The sequence below is a fragment of the Anoplopoma fimbria genome, chromosome 20 (genome assembly GCF_027596085.1).
Source record: "Anoplopoma fimbria isolate UVic2021 breed Golden Eagle Sablefish chromosome 20, Afim_UVic_2022, whole genome shotgun sequence".
NCBI classification, from domain to species: Eukaryota; Metazoa; Chordata; class Actinopteri; order Perciformes; family Anoplopomatidae; genus Anoplopoma; species Anoplopoma fimbria.
In genome coordinates, this window is record NC_072468.1 from 23,634,082 (window position 1) to 23,649,810 (window position 15,729).

At 39.3% G+C, this 15,729-nt stretch overlaps 1 protein-coding gene across 1 annotated transcript; it reads left to right on the forward strand.

The window, feature by feature from the left end:
- The first annotated feature begins 5,864 nt into the window (after positions 1-5,864).
- On the forward strand, positions 5,865-12,388 carry si:dkey-82o10.4 (uncharacterized protein LOC797793 homolog). The gene is made up of 5 exons (XM_054621794.1): positions 5,865-6,253; positions 7,966-8,037; positions 8,855-8,981; positions 9,198-9,342; positions 11,608-12,388. Exons 1-5 carry the CDS (start codon positions 5,957-5,959, stop codon positions 11,690-11,692), a joined length of 726 nt encoding a protein of 241 aa, XP_054477769.1. The 5' UTR covers positions 5,865-5,956; the 3' UTR covers positions 11,693-12,388.
- The last annotated feature ends 3,341 nt before the right edge of the window (positions 12,389-15,729 follow it).

Sequence of the window (15,729 nt, forward strand, 5' to 3'; positions counted from 1 at the left end):
AGGACATGGACAACAAGGTTTTATGACAGTTAATAAGACAGACTATGGACACTTGAACATCATCAACAAAACAAATCAAATCTAAAGAAAAAGATTTTAAAGTGTTGGACACATTTCGCAAAAACCAAGACACTCATACTGACTGGAAATTGCGGTGTTGAACTTGCAGGGTGTCAAACTGCGGCTTTGCTTACGAACATCTACCTGCACACGCAACTCTGCTCAAATCAAAAGACATCCAAGAACCGACAGATAAAAAAAAAAAAAAAAAAGGTCTGCTAGCAGGAGCCAAATCATCAAACGGCCTTCCGCCCTCCTCCTGCCGCATGAGAGCGGTCCGTGTGGAGGTATGGGAGACGCTGGCGGGGCAGGAGGGAGGCGGGCGGGGTAGAGGTGGTGGTGGTGGTGGTGGTGGGGTACTAATCGGGGAGGGAAGGAGGGATGGATGGATGTAGTAGGAGGAGGAGGAGGAGGAAGGGAGGGTTGATAAAGCCTGATCTGTGCCACGGGGCATTTATGGCTGTTGGGGAGGCAAAGGGGGGGGGAGGACGGGGATGGGGGGACGGGGGGGGGACGGGTGGGAGGAGGCATTGTCTGCTGTGTCCGCGCGTTTATAGGATTGAGCTCAAGTTTCCTTTGTGTTTCCATTTTGTTGAGGGATTATGTTCTTTGAGAGAGTTGTGCAAGCAGGCAGGCACACAGAGTGGAGGCGGAGAGAGAGAGAGAGGGAGAGAGAGGGAGAGGATGGGTGAGGAGAGGGGGAGGCGGGAGGAGGGAGGGAGGATGTCTTTGTTCTGAGCGTTGATCATGAACAAGACAGATAGCAGAGGGTGTGTGTCTGCATGAGCATGTGCGTACAAGTGTATCTGTGTGTGTGTGTGTGTGTGTGTGTGTGTGTGTGTGTGTGTGTGTGTCGGAGAGCAAAGCAAGATGTCAGGACATGTAACCAGCCATGTAACAATTTAAAATCAATTTGCCTCCCAAGGAGGAATTGCTCTGCGAGACTTTCTTTTTTTTTTTTTTTTTTTTTTTCCTCGCTGCGAGCCGTTTACAGGACTTTCATTCTATCTCAATAGATATCAATTACATAATCGCTTCTCTCTTCTCTGCAGCCCGGACGCAGACTGGAGAGTTTGTCACGCCGAGCTGAAGCGTAATTGTCACCCCCCCTCCTCCTCCTCCTCTCCCACCCCTCCACTCCCCCTCGCATAATGTTTTGTGATTACATGTGACATTTGCAGTGTCACTGATCAAACAGGGCAGAGTTGTAATGAAGACACAAATGGAGGCTGGAGGTTGGAGGTGGTGTCGTACTTCCTGCTAACCGTGTCGACTGAAGCAACACGTTTCATGTTTGGAAACCGCCCCTCTTTATCCTTTTTAAAGTCCCGAGTCACATCCAGAAAAACCCAGTTCCCTCTCGTTAATCGATCGGTGACGGATGAGAACATTCAGGGAGGAAAAGGGAAAAAGTAACTGGAAGTGTTAACTGGTGCTAATCTGAGCGCTGAAAGTTTTCCAACTCCTCTCATTTGGAAACAAAAACACCCCGGTGCCTTTACCTTGTTCCAGCCCCACCGGGTAACCGAGCACCCATTGTGTTCTCCCCAACTTGTTAAAAACACCACATGGTACATTTGCAACATATAGCGAAATCATTTGCATGCCTGAAAGTGCACTTGAGTAACCGTAATTACACGTGACACCAATTACTCTGTTACTTTGTATTAAATTATAATGGAAAATTCCACTAGAGAATTGGAGCCTAATTGCATCTTAATTTGCATAATTTTGCATATTAATCACATCTCAGATGAATAATAAATTTCAACAGATTTTTTAATTTATGCATAGATTCAAAAACAAGTTGAAAAAAATAATTTGCGAGTGAAAATAATAAAAAAAAAAATCATCAGGAACTATTACTTTAGAGCGTTTGTGCTAATTTCTCTCATTAGCTCACACTGGAGTCAAAGATATCTGTACTCTTGATCAACAAGCATTTTTTGAAATGGAGAGTTAGTAAAAAAGCTTCAGCAAAGAAAAGAAATGGAGAAACGTACATTTTGGAAATATCCATGCATCATTTTACATAAAACTTTGTGGCTCTTTTTAAAGCTCTTTCCACTGCAGAGAAGCCAAAATCATTCTACAGTGATAATTCTAATCACTTTCTGCTTTTCCATTTTCTATCATCTTCATTCTTTTTTTTTTGGTCAACACCTGTGCCTGCTATTGTGTGTGGCTCACTGCCAGTAGACACACACATACCAAATACAATACCTGTAGCACAGATTAAATTCTAATTTACAAAAACAACATGCAGAAAAAAAAGTTGAGCAAGTTATTTTTAATAAACCTGATAATGAAGAAAGGCGAAAATTAAAATCTGCTCTTTTGAGGCCATTGTCGCTTCACTGTGGAACATTTTGAATAATATGTTAAGTTGGAATCAGAACAGAGAATTGTTAAAAAAAAAAGACGTATTTTTTTTACCACGATGTTTCCAAACCATTTGTGGTTTCTTCTGACCCTTAAAGCAAACAGCAGGCCGTCTACTCGTGGCCCTCTGTGTCACAGGTGGCAACTCTTTGTTGCACAAGACTGATATTTCCTTTCAGATTACACATTCTGAGAAAACGTTTGCAATAATTTACATGAAAAAACAAAGATTAGGAGGAAAATGAGAAAAAGAAAATGACGGGCTGCCTCCAAAATCACTCCCTCGTTCAATATATAAAAGACACTCTTTACTTTACCCACTAGTGAGCAGTAAATTACAATTTTGGACACTTGCAGCTTCATTTTACTGCAGGCATTTCTCACTCAGAATAAGGACACAGTAAATATTGTACACCACAGAAAATGAGGAGTTATTTAAGATCATCATTTTTCTACTTTCTCATCTTCCGTCTCCAGACCCTCAGATTCAGTTTGCGACCCCTTTTAAAGGCTCCAAACCCGGCATGACCACCAAAGTTGCAACGTCATATACTGCATATTTATGTCCATGCATCCAAATTTCAGATTTCCTTTAAAAGCTGTAATTTTATCCAGTAAGCAGCATCTCTTATTGATGGAGTTGTCTCATGATTATTGATAGAGCAGAACTCAGGTTTAACGTATCCGCTCCACCAGTGACCTGCCCTCTGAAACACTCTGGAGGATTGCTCAACACGACATCTTCATCGTGTTCGGCCGTGGACAACAGTGCCTTTCAGTGGCGCAGCAGAGGAAAAAGAATAACCAAAGCAGCATCTCCACGACACTGGAAACACGTCTAGAAGTCACTGAGAGGGAGAGTACCGGGAAACCTTCACAGCCTGAAACGTTTACACTACAACACCAGCAGGAAATCCAGAAAGTGGAGAATCAACACCGGCAGTCGAGGCCGAAGAGTCAAGACTCCAATATGCTCCTCATTGCAACCATCCAAAAATCTGTACATTTTAATTCTTTAATGTATATTTTCTATTAATGTTACCTCTAAATGATGGTCTAACTGCTACTTTAAAGTATTTTCCACATTGCCACGAATCAAAATTTGGGTGAAAATGACAGAATGCCTTCCTTTTAATTTTTATTGAATGTGTTTTTCATGAAAACAGCAACATTAAAATATATGAACATTTAGGAAAAACAGAATAGAATAGTCCAGAAACAGCAGAGAGGACGTGACCTCAGTGCCCTTATAGCTGCAGCCCGACTGGGACAGTGATTGACCTGGTATGCTGGTTCTGAACTCGTGGTTTTATTATATTCTGAAGTTTGATTCAAACTTGATTCATTAGCCTTCGGAGCACTAATGACCAAAAAAAAAAATACATAAAGTAAAATCTCAAACACTGTGTTTTTTCCTTCTGGATTGTGAAGATGAATGCAGATGTGTCTCTATTGTGACAGTTGACGATTTCCTTTCACGAGACAGACCAAGTGTTAATTATTCACGTGGGAAAACAAACGTGTGGAGCGGATGCATTAAAGTATTTTTCTCTCCTAGTTGTCTTTTTCTTTCTCCATCTTTTTCTTTAACTTCATTGTATTGTCCTCCCTCCTACCTTCACTCCTTTAATTCTCTCCTCCTCCTCCTCACTCTATTCTGGTCTCTATTATGGTGCTATAAACAGCAGCCTGCACTCACACTCTTCTTCGCTTGTGCATTTATCTGCAGATTCTCCAACAATTGATCTCTTCCAGAGTGGAAGTCGTTAATAATTTGCTGCATTTGACTCGCAGATGTAAAAAAAATAAACAAATAAATAAAGCATCAGAATTACTGTGACAAATCGCCGTAAAAGGTTTTCGTGTCAGAGCATAATTCCAAATAACCAAGTGTAATTATTGATAAATTGGGGAGAACTTCAGGTGGGGCGGGGGGAAACGGCACTGACCTGTAATCACAGAGAACAGCGTGGACTTAATGATGTTTTGGTCTGCTGATCAAATTTCACACAATCATTTTTTTTGGGCACCTGCACAGGAAAAAAACACAAAAGACAGGGAAACTGTCAGCCCATAGTAACAACTTGTGTGTGTGTGTGTGTGTGTGTGTGTGTGTGTGTGTGTGTGTGTGTGTGTGTGTGTGTGTGCAGACATCACAGACTTTTTAAATGTTCCCTTTTGTTGTGGTGATAATACATGCACAGACACACATAAAGTTTGTTTTCTAGTTCACTCTTATACTTTGTGACACACATACACTGGACGTGAGGAGGATAAATGGATATTTATCTCCCTCTACTGGAGAAGTCTGTAAAGCAACTGTGCTGCCTTTAAGTGCTGCCTGTACATTGTAACTTACTCAATCATAAAGAGAGGAAATCAGCAGAAATATTGTCCTGTGAAACCCTTTTTGGGGTTTCAATTTAAATGAAAACTGCAGAAAAATGGATGGAAGAGAGTGGGATTTAATTGCAGCCTAAATAAGCTATTATATTAATATTTGACATGGCTTTGCTGCCGTTGTTGAATCATATGTTGTAGAAAAACAGTCATCCTGTTAGAAATAACAGCCCCCACACACTGTATCTAATCTGTTTGTATTTACCTACATATAAAGTCACAAACATTTGAATATTTGCAACTATTAGACGCAATCTGTTAATCCAAGACGAATTAACAGATTCTTCCTTTTTTGTCTCCCTGTTAAAGGTTTTTTTAAACCCTTTCATGCATAGAGGTCACTACAGTGAGCGCTATTGTAGTGGCTGATGTGCAACTATGCCATCAAAACCCATGCATATACAAGAAAACAACATTTGAATAGCTGTCCACTGTAGTGACCTCTATGCGTGAAAGGGTTAAGGGGAGTTTTTCCTGTTCTGATGTGAGGGTCCAATGAAAGTGGATGTCATACAGTACCAGTCAAACGTTTGGACACACCTTCTCATTCAACTACTCTGAAGAATCTAAAATATAAAACATATTCTGGTTTGTTGAGCATTTGTTTGTTTACCACATAATTCCATATGTGTTCCTTCATAGTTTGGATGTCTTCAATATTAATCTACAATGTAGAAATAAATAAAAATACAAATAAATAAAAAACATTGAATGAGAAGGTGTGTCCAAACTTTTGACTGGTACTGTATGTGCACAGATTGCAAGGCCCTCTGAGACATACTATACTAAATAAATTGAATTAAATTGAATTAAAACCTAATGCAAATATTGAAAATAAACTCAATATTTATCATAAATAAAAAAAAAGCCAAAGACAGAATCACCAGCCTTCTACCACCCTGAGAAGTGAAAGAGAAAAACAACAAACAAAGTGTTTTATATAAATGTTCCTACATTTCCAACAGCCCCTGAAGGCAGCAGTCATGTGTGTTTACGTCTGTCTCGATAAGGATTGTGGGTAAAGCATGGGGGTGAGTTGCATAAGGTTCCCAAAGGCAACAGGGAGCATGGAGGGTGCATCCCCGGTGCTGGAGTCTAACACCCCCGGTGCCTGATGCAGAGGCTCCAGAGGCTCCGGAGCCTCGCTGCATGCTCCCCGGGGATCTGCACCTGGATGCGGGGTCCGACCTGCAGCATGCACAGCTTTTACGCACGGAGGTTTTACGCACAGAGGTTTTACGCACAGAGCTTCAGACTGTTCGGCTCTCAGCAGCCGGAGAGACCCTCCCTCTCTGTGGTCGGCATCCCAGACCCCATCACCTGGATGCGGTGCAAAGTCATCAAGTTTCTGGTGGACCTGCACTTTGAGGTGGACCTGGACTCTGTGGAGTTTGAAGGAGGAGTGAAGCAGGTAACTACAGGTGGTGAACATCCGGGTCACTCTGCTCCATCAGCACCAAGAACTGTCCTGCTTTGTGTGGCAAAGGGTTTGAAGGTTTCCTGTGATTCTGTACATGGAAGTAAAACATAACAAACTGAGGTTCTGACTGTGTTTTTATAGAAGCCGAACATACTAGTCTATAAGATAAATGAGGAAACTAGAAGGAATAATGTAGAAGATGTGCATATACAAGAAAACAACATTTGAATAGCTGTCCACTGCAGTGACCTCTATGCATGAAAGGGTTAAGAGATGAAGTTACTGTTGATAAACATAGTTTTAAGACTTTGAAGGTGTTTTTATCATTTCATATTAATAGATTATTAAAAATATAGTCCACATCTTCTAATTCATTCCTTCTAGTTTCCTCATTTATTTATATATATATATATATATATATATATATATATATATATATATATATATTCAGTTACTGTGGATTCTTTACTGTCTTCACATGTGTAATAATCTATTAATATGACATGATTAAAAACACCTTCAAAGTCTTAAAACTATGTTTATCAACAGTAACTTCATCTCTTAAATTCCACTTCCAGTCCATTTAAACTAAATATTTCAGCAGTCTCTCCTCAATATACAGTACCAGTCAAACGTTTGGACACACCTTCTCATTCAACTACTTTGAAGAATGTAAAATATAAAACATATTCTGGTTTGTTGAGCATTTGTTTGTTTACCACATAATTCCATATGTGTTCCTTCATAGTTTGGATGTCTTCAATATTAATCTACAATGTAGAAAAAAGAAAGAAAAAGAAAAACCATTGAATGAGAAGGTGTGTCCAAACTTTTGACTGGTACTGTAACTAAAACATAACATATATTTTATAGAAGCCAAACATACTAGTCTAAGATAAAATAAGAGCAGCAGAGAGGATAGTGCAAACAAGAGAATTAGTAAAAAAACAAGTTCAAAATAAGTATTATAAATAAGCAAATGAGCAATTAAAAAACAGTAAAGAATCCACAGTAACTGAAATATTATATATATATATATATATATATATATATATAATAAATGAGGAAACTAGAAGGAAGTAATTACAACATGTGGACTAAAGTTGTTTTATCTTCACATGTGTAATAATCTATTAATATGAAATGATAAAAACACCTTCAAAGTCTTAAAACTATGTTTATCAACCCTTTCATGCATAGAGGTCACTACAGTGGACAGCTATTCAAATTTCAATATTGTTTTCTTGTATATGCATGGGTTTTGATGGCATAGTTGCACATCAGCCACTACATTGTAAATTACACTTTCCAGGTGATTTAAACTAAATATTTCCAGTTGAGAAAGCAGTCTCTCCTCAAGGTCTGTTTAGTAGCTGTACGGGAGCTTTCGATCATATTACATGATCTTCATCAGCAGGTGGAGTTTTTACAGTCACAGCTTTGTAAATGCTCATATTTCCGTTATTTCTGAGCAGTAAAAGCTGAGTTCTTAAAGTTCTCGGGGAAAAGAAAATGGAGATTCTCACTTCTACAATTGATGTATGACTACCAGGCAAACTGTCTGCTGTCTGCCAGAACAATCCACTAGAAAGACTTATGTCTGAAAGTCAGATTTTTTTCCTGTTATTACCGGCGTTATAACATAGACAAAAGTTCCCGGCCTGGTTTGAATAAATCACCTTGTTGTTCTTCATCCGTCTCAGGCTTTGGTCCACGTCTCCACCCTGATGTCCAGCGGCAAATACCACAGACTAGTGGGCATTGTGTCCACTGAGGTAACACATCATAGACATACTGTACATGCACACACACACACACACACACACACACACACACACACACACACACACACACACATATATATATACACAAACTGGAGATATACAGTATATTCAAATCCAATGTTAATGTTTTTCTACCTGCCAGTTATATTAAAACTTGCATGTCTTGATACATTTTTTTTGCAAAAGCTATTTATTTGATTTTAGTATTTAGTTACTTTATTCTTAATTAGTATTGTTTAATTATACTAGTATATATATATATATTATATATATTTAGATAGCTTTTTCTTTTGAAAGTCATTCATTCAGTTGAATTCTTTTTTTGTTTTTTAGTATACTTAGTTTTTGGTTTGTTTGTTTATGAATTGGTAAACACTTTTGGCACCTGCGGTTTAATATAGGAGTAGGCAGCTACAGGACCAGCATGCACTTGGGTGGGCCTATGTTTTGTTTTTTTTACCAGATCAGGAGAGGATTTTTTTTGTTCTTTTTCGTTTGCTTGCTTGTTTTGTTTTCTTAAATAAATCATGAGAAACACAGAATACAGTATGAAAAAAGGCGTTATTTTGCCTGCGTTATACACAAACCCATGGTGCGTCGGTGGCCATTAAGTTTCCTTTTGATTTTTCTGACAAATAATCCCTGTACAATGCACAGCAGAGTACATTATTATGTAATAAACCCTCCAAATAAGTAGGTGCAAATTCATCACAAAGAGTGTAACGATAAGAATAGTCAATGTGTGGATACAATGATTAAATATCGCTGTCAGTGTTTATTGTTCTGATGACCTCTTCTGTCATTCCAGACGATAGACTACATTCAGACGAGGTGCAGGTCTCTCAGCGAGGCTCAGAGGCAGCAGCTCGCCGTCACAATGGACGACATTATATTTATGCTGCCGGAGGACGTGTCTGTCGTCTTTGATGAACAGGGTGAGTTTGGTGCGATCCGTCCTCAAGCGAGGTTGAGAGCACCGGATGACAAAAGTGTTTTCAGGACTTGCAATACGTATTCTATCGGGGTTTCCTTCTTCCGTAACCCGAGCAAACTGCTTGAAATTGATTATATTGGTCAAATGTCTTAGGCTTCATGGACTCATAATGTCAGTTTTCAGAGCTTGATTTTGATTTCTGTCTTTTTCTTTACAGGTAAAAAGTTCTGCTTCGTGGTCATGAGGTTTTGGTTCCTGTCATCATATGAAGGGCCCGATGACCCCGAGGGCACAAAGATCTTCAAAGCGGCCCCCAGTGAAGACGGCGGCCCACAGAAGAGAATAGTGACCGCAGTCTATGAGTAAGCACTCAGATCTTGCTTTCCAATCTTGCATCGTTCAGCTTTATCATGTTCAGATCTAGAAGATTTCATGCAGAGTGGAAACTGTTCCTGCTTTAAGCTCATTTTTGATCGTTAATTTGTTCAGATGTTAATTGCCAAAAATCACTGTTGGCCTTGCAATAAATAAATTAAAAACATAGGTATAAATATTTACTTGGAGACTTAACTATATGTTGGCAAAAGCTCAAAGTTACCTGCAGGCCTTCCAACATATGGTCTGTTTTTGTTGGGTGGGTGAGAGAGCTACAAAGATGATAGTGGCGAGTTAGATGTTTTTCATATTTGTTTATCTTTTTTTTTTTTTAGCATATGTGGAAAGCATCATCTGTGAAGCTCAACTGGGGCTAAAAAAAAGATCCAAATAAGAAAATCTAAAAATAATCAGACAAGCTGTCCCATTATTTACATTTTAAAAGTTTTCATTGACGCCAACTGGATGAATGAAATTCTGAATATCCAGAAAAGCGCTTCACACGCAGTACGAGAGACGTCGTAACGATTTGTCTTTCTCCGTGATTGATCTCCGTCTGACATTGTAAAATAAGCTCTCATCCTCTAAGAGAACAAGAGACACCGTCTTCGTTCTTGATGTCTAATAAACTCCCTGAAATGTCCCTCCGTGACTGAATGACGCCGTGAGGGAAATCAATGCAACGGTCACCATTTTCATCTCTCTAACAGCTACATGAAGCCAGAAATGTTATGCGTTTCTGTCTGGGGAAAAAAAGGACCTCTGATTGCTTGTCAAAAAAATGTAAATGTTAAATTCTGTCACGGCAACACTTCAGTTCTGATTTGTGTGTAAAGAACCACTGATAGATGATTCACCGCTGGAACAGAAAGGGCGACATAATTCCACTCCCAGTGCCTGTAACAGTCAAAGCCTCTTTCCATTTCCAATCAGTAATCCGGTTAGTTGTTGGACCACACGGGCCGGCGGTTCTACCTAATGCCCACCTATCTAGTTAGCCAGATTCTCTGTCCCATTGTTTCAGGTCTTGAAATCCCCCTCCTGAGAAAGCCTGTTACACTTCAAATGTTATCCCGAAGGCTAGCAAAACAGTTTGGCAGGATAAGGAAGCTATTTTCAGAATCCTCACCTCATTGTTTTTCAAGGTGAAACAAGAAGCAGAACTTAGTTTGAGTTTTTTCGATCTGCGGTTTGTTTTGCTTTGTTACGATTCAGGGACTAATTTGCTACGATTGTTGCATTTGTTTCTCGGTTTTGTTTGTGTTCACACGGCAACGTTCAAGGACGATTTGCCTCAAAACACTTTTCTTCTCTTCAACATTTTGGAGCACTAGCAGGGTGTTGCTCATTGTTTTCAATACGTTAATGTTGCTTAAATGGCCAACTCCAGTAAGCATCTAGACTGTGACTAGAATACAATGTCCAGATGCATCTTATTAAAAGACGTGCCACCTCAGGAGATCACCGTCGGAGATCGGTTTTGATCGATGCATACCGCAAAACACTTGCACGACATTTGATCTTCAGACAACGCATCAGATAAAGTCAAGTAGATTATCCTTATAGGCGTCGATTGCTTTCCTGACTGCAAACAAACTGCTCCAGCATTCGAGTGGAGGCGAGCAGAGACCAGCATCTCTCCGAGTCCCATCGCTACGTTCATATTAGCCCAAACTGACCGACCCTGGTCGTGATACACTCCAGGTTTCAAAACAGATGGTCCGAAAACTCAATCTGTCTTTTTCTTCAGCACTTTCTAAGCACTTCTACTACTAAAAAGGATTCAGGGTGCTCTACTGAAATTTCTATACATGATTTCCATCAGTTTTGGGAGCTGTTCGTATTCAGAGAGTAAACTTATCATAGCTCCTGTTAACCCTTGTGCCTCACTTTAAACAAATTGCTCTGGTGTCAATAGAAATAAAAATATATAATTATTCATATTATTTTCCACTTTCACTGTGTAAAATTTGTCCTGATCATAACAACCAAAGTGTGTTCATTTTGGGGATTGTAACCTTTTAAATGCCAGTCTGTTCACATAATGAGAGTGTGGTTTTTAATGAAAAACACAAAAAATGTTTGAGTTTCCATCGACTAAATACTGGGTGAATTTTTTGGGGGTGGGATTTTCAGAGTCTGGGATATGTCAATGATTAGCAACAATATAGATTTTGGTGCATTGTAATTTTTTTTTGCATAGTGTCAGATTGTTAACAAGCTAAGTGGCATGTCGACCCCTTTCCCTCCAGATTCCACCGAGAGCTGACGAGCGGAGCGTCCCCGGACTGGACGGTCACGACTGTTTGGCACTGGCACTGGAAACTGGCCGAGTGACGACGAGGTTATTCGTCACCAGGACACAACGGGAGAGAGTAGCGTTCTGCTGAATTTACAGATCCATGAAAGACAACTTTAAACTGGACATCTGCGAGCAGCAGACTGAAGAACTGTGTATTAGGAACTCATGAAACGGGACCCAGAGCCATAACACCGGAGGACCTCAGAACTTTATAAATTATCTCAGTACTTGAAGGTTCTTCTCAGACCCTCAGATGCTTTCAAAGCCCTCCAGTGAATTCTCTTTTCCTCTGATTCACACGTAGAAAGATATTAGTTTAGACACAGTATGTGAACAGAGTGATGAGGTCACTGGAGGAAGAATTACTGTTCAGTGTTTTGCCAAATAAATAAAAACCTCACTCCAGGTCTGTACCGGCTTTCAACCACATTTCTCGGTCTTCCGTTGCAGAAGGAGGGTTTGCTTTGCTGTCATGGTGCTGGCGCTGTTTTTTGTGACCTAAAGTAAGTAAGGTCATGTGACAAAAGTGACCATATATACAAACACCTTTTGTCAAGCTCCATTCTTACTGTCGGTGACATGATAAACTATCCACTGAGGAAGGCCAAGGAATGCGGCTGAAAGTTGATAAGTGACCCTTAATTTTTTTTTGTCAAACCACTGTTTCAAGGTCAAGAATGAACCCTGTTGAGTTTGTCAAACCAATGTGTTGCATCAATAAAATGCTTGAACATGACACCAAAAAGTGACCATGACCCTTTTATCTTTTAATGCTCACAACTCACCAGGGCGGTGAGAATACAAGCTTTGTTTATACTCACGCTTCTGCAGATGGCGCACAAAAGGTGTTTACAATCATCGCGCTGTTCATTGCATTATTCTCCAAAAACGCAATAGGGTGAACAAAACAAAACGTACTGTGAAGAACACAAACCAACCTCCACAAAGCCGAGGAGGAATTGTAATAACTGTTAACTCATATCCCATATTCATGGACTACTGTATTGAACTTTTTAAAAGCCTTGGAAAGAAATTAAGAAATCAATTATTACATGCATTAAAAACAGACAAAAGGTTGAATATCCTGTAAAGAATTTGATTTGGCTGCAAAATATTTACTCAAATCAATATTTTTAAGACTTCCTGTTTCTAAAGCATCTAAAAATGAATTGGCCTTCTTAGTATTTTCCCTACACGTATAAGTAGAGCTTTTATCAGTTAACTATTTGTGACAGGCATGTCTGGAGAGCTCCGAGCATGAGGTGCCACTTGTGGAGCCTTCGTGCAAGATGCGCAGTCCGTGATTACGTCATTTTCTGCCTCCTGCTGCTTCACCACAGCGACCGTAACCTAGGCTTTATTCTCCTCACTCATGGAGCTCATTGTTTGCTTCTTGTGTCCTCCCATGGCACAAATGAAATTTATTTTACCATATTAGTTAGAAGGAAATTAAAAGATACATTCTGGTTTCTTTACCTTAATCATTTCTGTACAGACCCTAACTTTAACAACCGTTTCTGACCTCAACATCATTGAGCTAATGTTAAAGCCGACTCTGCATTAGCGTTTAGGCCCTTGTATTCCATAACTGTATTCTGGGCATGTGATACATGACATATATAAAAAGGACCAACCGTATTAGTGTTAATGTATAAGGTACTTGTCGCAACAAGCAAAAAGATAATCCAGTCCCCCATAGAAAGCAGGAGGGGGCGTATGTTCATGTACATGTTTTTTGGCGATCAAAAAAAGCACTTCATGGATCGACAACACGAGTCTCATACCGAGTGAAAATAGTTGTGTTCCATAGCTGCAAGCGAGAAGATTCCCCAGCCCTTTAAACTTCCCCAAACGCAGCCGGTGTCTGAGCCCACGGTCACTGCCAGACACGTGTCACTTGTCAAAAAACATCCCGTCTGACAGGCTCCTGAATGCTGCGTGTCATCCCGTTCTGTTTAAGCGTGCTGCAATGTTATTAATGTTGACAACATATCTGACAAACAGAGGATTCTGTCATTAGCGGCCGCTAATTCATGCATAATGAAATACGCTGAGGATTATTCTAATTTTGCTGCATAGTAATGTGTGGTCTGTGGAAGTTTGCGTGGGTTTTTATTTTTTTTGGGTTCCAGTGGAGCATCTCTGCTGAGTCTTAATGAGATTAAATGAGTGCGGTTAGCTTAGCACATGTCAATATGCTCATGGATATGGTGAGAGCACATTAAACAATTTGCCACGCCTGTGCATCACTCAGTTTAATGGAAATTAACGAGAAAACAAAAACAAGTGGTGAATGTACAAAAAGCTAATGGTATTTTTCATTAGTTATCTCACTGTTTTGTAATCTGCACACGTGTGCATCAGTCGAGGCTGCGTGCCAAACTGTTTCATTAATCTGGTTAGCGAAACAGATTGCAAACAATTCCTCGTACGTCTTTGAAAGCCTGTGTCTGTTTGAATGTCTGCATGTGTCTCAGCTCCAAAAAGCAATAAATTAATGTTATCTGTGTCAGACTTCCCCTTTCATGGTTGATTAATAGAATCACAAGATAAATATGCTTGGAAATCAAACTCTGACCGAACAAATGATAAGGCAGGGAGAACGTACATCAGAGTATTTACTCAGGTCTTTCACCGGCATAGAAACAGTCACACTGGCTGTTATTGTTTAGTCCAAAGCAATCAATTAAAGATTTATCACTGGCTCACTGCAGCTTAGGTGTACCAACAAAAGATGACATGTTGCCTCCAACAAAAGACAGATGAGATGTTGACATGACAAATAATCTGTTGCTGTGCGTGATTTTAATTTTAATAGTGACATTGATACTCTTATAAACAGACATGTAATAGAAACACTTCTTTTGTTTGCTGACATGTTTATCTCTGAATTTGCGGTGTTATTAATATTTTGTGTGGTGACTAATTGAATACTTAGTGTATGTTGTTTATTGTGCAGGGAGATTAAATAAAACAGGCACTTTAAGAAATAGTATTTTTTATTTCAATATTTATCTCAGCTTCAGCCTATTAATCATTTATTTGTTTATGCTATGCGGTCTCATGTGCAGGAGGTTTTTTCCTGTGTCTGTTTTTAGTTTCTAATTTGTTTTGACAGGAACCTGGTTGTAATATTCGGGCCAGAACAAAGACAGTCTGAGTCAAAACAAGTCAAGACTGAGAATACTTAAACACAATCTGTTATTTAAATACCAAGAGCACACCTGATCTAGAGTCAATCACAGAACATATTAAAGATAATGATAAACACATTCTGCTTTGTTCCAGCAATATGTGAGGTTATTTTTATTTCCCTGCTGATGTGAAAAGATTTGTGGAAATATGAACCTGGTTTGTTTGTATTTAAGATGGAAACCCACATATACACCTGACAGGTGAAGGTTTATTTATTGCATTAATGGCTACTTCCCAACACTGCATCTAAAACATCAAACACGTTCCCTTATGATGCAGACACTGTTGAAGGAGCAGGCCGGTTCTCCAGCATGTCATCACATTAGAGCAACTTGATGCCGACTAAGAATGAAGTCCATATATTGAAAAGTGTGTATCAGGGACAGTACGTCACTTTACATAATCCTCTTTTGGGTGGCTGCCTTGCAAGGTAATGCAAAGGGAAGCTTTTGTCATCATAATCAGATTGTACCCATTAAATAAGGGTTCATTTTTATTACAGTTTTATTTGTTCCCCTTCTTTGCATTTATTGTTTCAAAAGACATATAACCACGATCATGATAAAGTAACAGTGAGGAATAAAAGTTTAAGTCAGCTGAAGAGAAAAGCTGAAATAAATAACGTGCAGACGATGTTGTTCTCAGTATTTAGTTCGGTCTCATTCCAGCTCAAATAGACGCAAAAAAGATTGAAATTAAACTTGTTTGTTGGGAGTAAGAATGCATAACTTCAAAGAAAGCAAAGCTGAATTTGTTCATTCAGATCCCCAGTAGCTGAGTTTATATAAACAACAATGTAATGACAAAAAGTGTTGTATTGCTCAAGATGTATAAAAATAAGTGTCCCACTTGCAAAGGCAAACAAAATGCAAAAAGA

Excerpts from the sequence above, each read along its gene's own strand:
- si:dkey-82o10.4 (XM_054621794.1), top strand. The coding sequence starts at position 5,957 with ATGCAGAGGCTCCAGAGGCTCCGGAGCCTCGCTGCATGCTCCCCGGGG. Across the intron at positions 6,254-7,965 it reads TTGAAGGAGGAGTGAAGCAG|GCTTTGGTCCACGTCTCCAC; the intron begins GTAACTACAGGT and ends CATCCGTCTCAG. Across the intron at positions 8,038-8,854 it reads TGGGCATTGTGTCCACTGAG|ACGATAGACTACATTCAGAC; the intron begins GTAACACATCAT and ends CTGTCATTCCAG.